The 8,642-nt window shown below is 39.8% G+C and overlaps 3 protein-coding genes across 8 annotated transcripts; 2 read left to right on the top strand and 1 right to left on the bottom strand.

Annotated features, from left to right (window-relative positions):
- The first annotated feature begins 12 nt into the window (after window positions 1–12).
- LOC105569498 (traB domain-containing protein) lies at window positions 13–3,291 on the top strand. 6 transcript variants are annotated; one of them, XM_012026013.1, is made up of 9 exons: window positions 13–357; window positions 421–522; window positions 744–1,037; window positions 1,665–1,861; window positions 1,999–2,113; window positions 2,200–2,336; window positions 2,414–2,826; window positions 2,941–3,094; window positions 3,208–3,291. In XM_012026013.1, the coding sequence occupies exons 3-9, from the start codon at window positions 752–754 to the stop codon at window positions 3,235–3,237; spliced, it is 1,332 nt and encodes a 443-aa protein (XP_011881403.1). In that variant the 5' UTR covers window positions 13–357; window positions 421–522; window positions 744–751; the 3' UTR covers window positions 3,238–3,291. The 6 variants fall into 6 exon arrangements, with proteins under 6 accessions (XP_011881403.1, XP_011881400.1, XP_011881401.1 ...); XM_012026010.1 differs by having other exon boundaries at window positions 1,647–1,861; XM_012026011.1 differs by having other exon boundaries at window positions 407–522; window positions 1,647–1,861.
- LOC105569501 (probable histone-lysine N-methyltransferase set-23) lies at window positions 3,236–4,093 on the top strand. The gene has a single exon (XM_012026016.1). It carries the CDS (start codon window positions 3,256–3,258, stop codon window positions 4,018–4,020), a length of 765 nt encoding a protein of 254 aa, XP_011881406.1. The 5' UTR covers window positions 3,236–3,255; the 3' UTR covers window positions 4,021–4,093.
- A 1,739-nt stretch (window positions 4,094–5,832) lies between these two features.
- On the bottom strand, window positions 5,833–8,310 carry LOC105569497 (cytochrome c-type heme lyase). The gene is made up of 4 exons (XM_012026009.1): window positions 8,160–8,310; window positions 7,480–7,711; window positions 7,046–7,401; window positions 5,833–6,941 (listed from the first exon to the last, which is right to left on the bottom strand). The coding sequence occupies exons 2-4, from the start codon at window positions 7,699–7,701 to the stop codon at window positions 6,704–6,706; spliced, it is 816 nt and encodes a 271-aa protein (XP_011881399.1). The 5' UTR covers window positions 7,702–7,711; window positions 8,160–8,310; the 3' UTR covers window positions 5,833–6,703.
- Between the last annotated feature and the right edge of the window lie 332 nt (window positions 8,311–8,642).

The following is an 8,642-nucleotide window of genomic DNA, read 5'->3' as shown; positions in this document are numbered from 1 at the left end:
TACCCGATCCTATGAATTTTCATGAAAAACGGAGAATGAGAGACTCTCCTCCAGTATTACCTGGAGACTTTATCGACAGTGCTTGAAAATGGGCGTAGCGGAGTAGTTTCAAAAATAAAAGTGGGCGTAAAGCGCTGGAAACTGCTTAGCGAAATGGTAACAAGTAAAACACCAGAGTGGCCGCTCTCAGGTTTCTCTCTGACTGTACTCTATACGAGCTGACCCTGGAGCCCCTGGAGCTATGCTTGCTGTCGTGCCACTCGACGAATCGATGATTCCGCTCCGATCCATTTGACGTTTGCCTCGATGCTCATTTCTCCCATACGTTACATTCTCCCTCGAATTTCCGCTTGCCACGTAAGTCTCGCGTAGGATAAACGACGACGACTGACCGAATTGAGGACAGCTCTTCTGTTGTAGCGGCGCGACAACCTACTTCTGTGAGCGTGCCAGGAGTTTTCCACGGGGGTTAAGAAACATGTTGCTGCAGCTCACATCTGTTGCCTAAGAAGACGTACAACGGTAATAGGATTCGTCTCTCAGTGAAGCTCGGGAACGCCTCTTGTTACAAGAGCATCAGAAATGTGCAACAAATTAGTATCTTCTCTGCTGTATCTTATTCTGTTGCACAGGAAATCACTCTAACAGTTTATAGTCCTAATAGAGATACTTCAAATCTTCATTATAAGCGTTTGATTTTTTAAGACAGCTTTGAATGTGTACACATGTATATGAATTTTCAGGAAAACCAATGGCGTCCGTATCTAGTAAGGTTGATCGTGTCGGTGGTGACCAACAGGAGAGCAATCTGCTATCGCCCGTAGAAGACCAGAGCTGTCTCTTGATCGACGAGAGGGGCGATCACGGTTCGTCGACTAAGCAAAACGCACAAGACGTCACGGCAGAGTTGATTGCCAGAGAGTCCGGGCGCGATGTAGCGCAGTCGGATTCCCAATCGGCGGCACAGTCTTCAGACAGCCGTGACAATGACGACAAGAAGAGGAGAGATATGTGCGACAAATTTGTTGTTGACAAAGGTAAACCATTCGGTGTACCCGGAATCACGACCGCTCGCTGAGCGCCCAGTGAGCTCGTGTATTCGACTGATGTATATTTTTAAATCTAAGAGAACATGTCAACCGGATACAAGAGCTCACCGAGCGCTCAGTGAGCAGTCGTGCTTCTGGATGCACCCATTGTGTCGCACACACCTTAAAGTCACCGCAAACACGCGTGAGAACAACGAAGATTTCTGTGGACGCTTCTGTTAAGGCCTGTGTCCACGATGCTAGAACTTGGACCAAGTTCTAGCATCGTGGGCACAGGCCTTTATCTCAGCACCTCTAGTTGTCAAGAAGTTAACTCGACAAGGGTGTCTTTAGTTGTGAGCGACGCTATTGGTAGCTAGTGTTGTAAGGTTTCACGCTGTCGCAAAGTCTTTTTAATCTAATAATGAAATCGGCCATTGCTGCTGATATAAGCTATCGTCTCAGAGTAGTGCTCTTAAAAAAAATGTCAGTAATGCAGAAACAGTTGAGGAGTAAGAGGAAAGCTTTAGGGTCTCAAGGTACCATTGTCGCTTTCTTTTATGTTAATCTAACCCATGTTACTTATTGATGTATATTGACCATGTATTTATAATACAGAAATTGGGTCTGATGTAGATTGCAATGTACGATTTAAAAAGAAAGGCAAAGTCAGAAACGTAGAGAGCGGGACGCCGAGATTAATGGAATACGATCCCACTATCGATGAAAGATTACCGGAGACTGTGACGTTGTTGACCACGCCGGACGGAGGAAAGTTGTACTTAGTAGGAACGGCACATTTCAGTGTTAAAAGTCAGAATGACGTGTCAAAGGTAACTACGTGTGCATTTTTGTTCCGTTGAAATGTAAAGTGTTGATTTTTAGTTTTACAGTACAAGTTAATTGTAAAAGTTTCTACGTACATGTGCCGCTGTATTGAAAATAATGTTCCTTTTCTGTTTTCTTGAAGATTATACAGGCTGTGCAGCCTCACATAGTTGCGGTTGAACTATGCAGGAACAGAGTTGGTATAATGCAGATTGACGAGAAGGAAATGTTTGATTACGTTAAAAACATTGATTACCGTGAGTTCCTGTATAATTCTTCAGTTAGTGCGTTGTGGCGTAGCCCCGTTAATACAGTTATCGCCACTTAATTTACTTGTCTACAGAAACCATTAGGGCAATCATTAAGGAAGACGGACTGTACGAGGGTTTACTACACATTTTAATAATGAGAATGTCAGCTTACGTTACCAAGCAGCTCGGTATGCCACCCGGTGGAGAATTCCGGATGGCATTCAAGGAGGTCGTTATGCAGCAGTAATATAAATAGCATTATCCGTAATTAATTATTGAACTATAATTAAGTATTGTGTAACGTAGGCAAAAAATGTGCCAAATTGTATCGTCCATCTGGCCGATCGACCACTTTCCATAACGATGCAACGTGCGATGCGCTTGCTATCCTGGTGGCAGACCATAAAGTTAGGATATCAGCTGTTAATACTGAAAGATCCCATTACACAAGAAGAAGTCGAACTCTATAAACAACGATCGATGATGGACGAGATGCTCGCCAGCATAAAGGAGGAATTTCCGGTGTTGGGAGAGGTATTCGTGAAGGAGAGGGATATTTACTTGACGAATTCTCTGCAGTTGGCCTGTCGGCCGCATAGTACTTCTCCATATACCTTCGAACCAACGCGCGTCGTAGGAATCGTCGGTGCAGGGCACACACCTGGCATTATCGAAAATTGGGGAAAAGTCGAGCCTTCCGACATACTTCCTCTCATGAAGTAAGTATGAAAAATATTGAGTAGCGCTGTTCAGGATTCGCCTGAACTGGAGTCGATCCCACATTTGTTAAACCAATGTTACATACCAATTATCTACTTTCAAATCTTTCACAGAGTACCACCACCCCCGTTGACGGATAAAATTGTAAAACTGACCATTAAGGCATCTATCCTTGTTGCTGTAATTTACGTAGGCTACAAAATTGTAGCGGTACCTACTGCGACCGCATTCCATTCTCTTAAGTCATCGGTACAGGGACTTCTACAGGTTGGTGCCGCACGATAGGGTTACTTAATTAAATCATTTAAGACAGATCCCCTTCTTAATTATAAAAGACAATTTTTTCCCCATTTATCTCATGCTGCCTTTGTCCTAAAAAGTCCTTGGGCTTTTTTGGATATTTTTATTGATGCATAATTACGGTAAGCATGGAAGCGAGTACTTCTATCGATGCGTACGAACATAGTGTAGCGGATGTTATGTATGTAGTAAATAATATACCAGGGCCTGGGATAGACGTAGCAGATTTTGAATCAGAATACGTGGTAGGTTGTTCGTGTGTGACTGAATGCCATAATTGCTCATGTACACGTGGTTCTGCTAATTATTCTAATGCCCGAATTGTATATGAGACACTAACAGGCCCGGTATTTGAATGCCATGCACGTTGCAAATGTGGGCCGGATTGTGGAAATAGATTAGTACAGAATGGTCCGTTAAATTGTTTAATTGTCAGAGAAGTCGCCGACAAAGGTCTCGGTCTTTTCACGAATAAACCGATAAAGAAGGGTCAATTTATTTGCGAATACGCCGGTGAAGTGATAGGCCTGCAGGAAGCGCGACGTAGAGTCGAGATTAATAAGGAGCTCAACGTAATGAACTACGTTCTTGTGGTGTCGGAACACGCTGGCGAGCGTGTTACTGTAACTTGTATAGATCCGAAATATTTTGGAAACATTGGACGCTACGCCAATCATAGTTGTGACCCGAATTCTGCCCTCGTACCGGTCAGGGTGGAGGGAATCGTGCCCCGATTATGCTTGTTTGCGTCTAGAGACATAGAGAACGGCGAGGAAGTGACTTTTGACTATGCTGGTGATGCAATGGCTAATTCCGTCCGAAATCTCAGTGATACTCCTTGTCTTTGTGGCTCTAATAATTGTTATCATTATTTACCACATAATCAGATTTAACAGCTTAAATATGTTTATGTATACATATTGTAAGAATAACAAAAAGATTAAAGGGCTACAGGTTCAAAATTAATATCAAAGGATTTGATATGATTTGATCGTAAGCCAGGAGAAACTTGATATCATAAGAATTAAAGAAGACTCATAGATACAAATCTTCACAAACAAATATAGTTTTATGACACATGTAAGTGTGTGATAAATATTAAATTTAAATTTTTTTAAAAGGATGTTATATATGTATATATATATTTATACATATATATATTTTTTCTAATATGCTTCCGCTAATTTATTAATTACCGTCAGTATATGTCAGTCGCTTTCTTTACGCAATAATTAACATTGCTTTTTTGCAATGATGCAATGCCTTTTATTTATTGATATAAAGGAGTATGCCCAGAGACGTACTGTATGTTCATGTGGGTATTTCATGTTTAGATACTCTCTGTTATTTCATATTTTATATTATAAATGGAATATTTTGTTATTCCTGCTTCTATTCATTGCTGCTTTTATTATTGTTGCTTATTAATACAATAATATATATATATTTTTAAGAAACAAAAATATGTCGGTAATGTTTGTCTCTTCGTTGTTATAATTAATATTATAATTAATTTTTCTGCAAGTTGTTTAATGTGCCAACATGACGTTCTATCTTGTCTAATCAGAATTTGGTTAAAACTTTATTTAAACAATAAAATTTAGTATAAAATGTCGTATCTGATGTTAGACGTCGTCACATTTAACATCGTTATTATATTTGACAATTTTAAATAGGTATTAAATAATAAGATCAATACAGTGTTCAAGAAAGTAAATGTTACCATTGTGAATGTTGGGTACATTTTATAGCAGCTGCTTTTTTATTAAAATGTTAAGAACAATGAGAATCGAGCGTTTCGCCAGTTATAATATTAGATTTATATTTAGTGTTAAAAACTGTTATGCTAAAAAGTTTAGATTATGCAAAATCATAATTTATAAAAATCGTAGATTACTGTAAAATGAATTATCATGCATATATCAGTGCTAATATATACACATGTAACTGCCGAGAAACAAAATAACCAAAATAACAGCCAGAGAGAGAATTTATCTCATAAATAATTCATTGATTATAAATTTTTGTAATTATATAAAATTAAATGTTTATTTTTCTTCCTAACTGTTGGCTATTTTACTAAGGATTAATTACATAACGTTTATCAATTAATTTACGTTATGTTAATGAGGAATATAGCTCCCGATAATTATTTTTAATAATCAACAATTAATGTTACATATATTCTTACTCAGAAAATGAAGTACTTCTTAGTTTCAGTACTGTCTGATATAATGGTATATATTTTAAATTATATTTAAAGGATATCATTTATAACATTTGGGCACAATACTTGTATGAAAGTTAAGGTAAATAGTTAAGGAACTTGTGGAGGAAAGATGATTATAATTTTAAAAAGACTTGTATATGAAATTCACCTCTCTCGAAACGAACAGTTCAAGCTATTTATATTTTACCAGGAAGGAATCACATACTATATAGGATACAGGAATGTATCACATATTCTTGTATTTAAAGTTTATATTTTTATTCTAAAACTTGTAATTAGCTTCAACGATATCTGAACTTTTACGGCATAATTATTAATTTTCTACGATTGAGTGGTGCTTAATCAATTGAGGAAATTATAAGAAAACTTTAGTCTATAAAATATATAAAGTTACTAAATATTCTGATGATAATTATAAATATTATGTAAAAAATAAATGGAACTGTATGTTGACAATAAAATAATGTACAGTATATAATTGTGAATATTAATCAAATTATTTATTTCCTAATTTAAAACGTGTAATTAAGCAATTTTGTATAACGAAGATATGAATTGTTTAATATTTTCTGGTCAATTCATTGTAACGTTTTTTCAATGCATTAATTTGAAGTTCGTTCACAAGTCCAATCCTCATATTTTTTTCGTTTTGTATGACGAGGGAAGGCAGTAGTTCTTAAATTTTAATAAATAATACAGTCATGAGTATATAAAATTAGAGATATACACTCGTGAAAAATTAACATCATTATCTACAAAATAAATATATATACAATTCTTTTATCTAGTTTTTATATACTTACAATTAAATAGAGAATATTTTATGTTAATTGGCAACAACTTGCTAAATGTCACTATAATATTAACAACCTATCTTAGAATTACAAAATGAAATATTTAAGTGTTTTTATATAGATTATTGTATAGATGTACAGTATACAATTTAATAACAATTCTATGATTTAGAACAAATTTGTAATTAAATTATTTTTGTAACTGTGAAATTTCAGTGATTGCTAGCAGACACCGCAGATAAATTTCAACTGATTTATATGTAATGGACGAAAAAGGTATGTCTATACACGTGTATATTTATAAAATATATAAAATTTATTTATTATTATGTACGGATACTTTTTAATCCGCTTTCATATCTGATGATATTTGTGAAACTAAATATCATAAACTTTTTATGATACTTATGTGTATAATAACTTATATGTACACAAGTTATGTGTATAACACGCGATATTTCTCCCCACGCATTATGTTGCATAATCGTTAAGGCATTAATTCAATAAAAGTTCCTCAGGCTAGGGCATCTTACACTGGCATCAACTCCCAAACTAATGCACCGTGGCCGTTGACACTGGTTCATCGTTGGACTGGTATTTCCAACGCCACCATGCCACTTTCATCCGATCCCAGATATTGTCCCATGAATCCATCGCGGGTCTCACGTCGAGTAGCGCGAACTTGTACTCGTCGTTAACTTTCCCACCGTCGTAGTAATCGATAACGTATCTCACGTCTTTACCACAGCGATCTACGATCCAATCGTGCCGATCGAACGGCAGCTCATATCTGAAAGTACAGCATATCTTTTGTCTACAGCATTGTAAAAATGTGCGAATCGTGCGGCAACTTGTAGCTTACAGAACTGGGATTATATTATTAAAGCGACGTACCCCAGCCAATGGCGAATTCGCGCGCGCGGAGAGTACTTGGTCGCTTTTCCACCGAAGCTGCGCAGCTTGGGATTGCCGCACTCTCGCGCGTGAAGAGCCTCCCATTTAAGAACCTCCTGCCACGCCTGCTCATTGTTGGCGTTGTGAATCTTTATTATGTCGCCCATGTCTTTCTGGGAGATATCCTCGCTTCTCCACCGCCATCCCTTCCTCAGCATGGCGTTCCAGAACATCTGCTGAGAGGGGTACACCCAAAATTCTCCTTGCCCGGTTGCCTTGGGTATCGACGAGACCTGCCTGTCGGTCGGCAGAGGAAACGGTTGGTCTGGAGCAGGCTGCTGATTCCCCGGTGGCATCTACACGAAGGAGACTGACGCTACACGACTGGACAAGTATTCATTGACTGACGAAAAAGAGATCTCGTATATGCGTACCATGTTTAACGGATTTATCTCATTTTCGTCCATTTTGTCTATCGGACACTCGCTGGCGTAATTTATAGTGTTAAGTTGACCCGACTTGTGCATGGGACACTCCGGTGGCGGTACGATCCCTTTCTCCTGCGTCCCGTGAGAGTCCGGCTTGACGATTTCTTGAGACAACGGTGCTATCACGTCAGCAGCCGACACTGACGCTGTGGTAAGAGTGTTGCCCATGATTGACTTCCTAGCAAAAGAAGAAAGGGCTACAGCGAGCTTGGTAAAATAAGAATAGCAGAGAGTAGAACAGTCGTAAAGTGCGCCAGGACGACCAGTGACACGGGAGACGAGTCGTTCGGGGAAGAAACAAATTTAAATCTCTGTGAGGTAACCTTAAACCCCGAGGGTTATGCAACGGCCTGAATTTCCCGATGTCAAAAGGTGCATCGAGGCGTTCGCGAGAGGAAACGCGTCTACGAGGTGCGACGGGATGCCCCTCGCGACTTCCGTCGGAATTGGCGAGAGTTTTCAGTGATCTTTCCCTCATTCGGGGACCTCGTCACGCCGCGCATGCAGCTCCGACTTCGACTCCCCTTCGCACGTCGTCGTCTCTCGGCCGTGATTATTATGTAATTCGTGGTAGAAACGAAGTGAGAAGTCACGAGCGAGAGACACGAGGTAGAGAACTAAAATACCTGAAAAATTTCCTCGAGTCCCTCCTGAAACGAACGTGAACGAACCAGCGAACTGAATAACCAGAAGGACGTAATTGACGCTGTAGGCGAGAATAGCAGACCGCCACCGCCGCGCGGCCAACTTCACGGTCAACGAGTAGCCGACGACAGCGCCGTGACGCGCCACGGCTCTCGATACCTCGAGAATCTCGAGGCTTCGAGAATCGCGACTTCGAATATCGGCGCCACGATAGATTCGAAGTCGGAAACTGCGCGGCGGCGGCGGCGTCGCGACGCGTACAAAGTGATTCGAATCATTCCGCGAGCTTTCGCGATCGTGTCTCAAGGCGGGATTTCGCGCCGAAGATCGTCGGCTGTCTCCTGGGACGCTGGGGCCGCTAGCGTGTTAAATCTAGCGCTACTGAAGTGCGGAAGACTTGGCTTGTCGACGTCGCAGTTCGCGAAAAGTCGTGTGCTCAGGCATTTCTTGTTTCCACGTGTCTC

The sequence above is a fragment of the Vollenhovia emeryi genome, unplaced genomic scaffold (genome assembly GCF_000949405.1).
Source record: "Vollenhovia emeryi isolate VEMERY1.0 unplaced genomic scaffold, V.emery_V1.0 DF939124.1, whole genome shotgun sequence".
NCBI classification, from domain to species: Eukaryota; Metazoa; Arthropoda; class Insecta; order Hymenoptera; family Formicidae; genus Vollenhovia; species Vollenhovia emeryi.
Note: the sequence above shows the minus strand (reverse complement) of the source record. Positions and strands in the feature narration are given on the sequence as shown.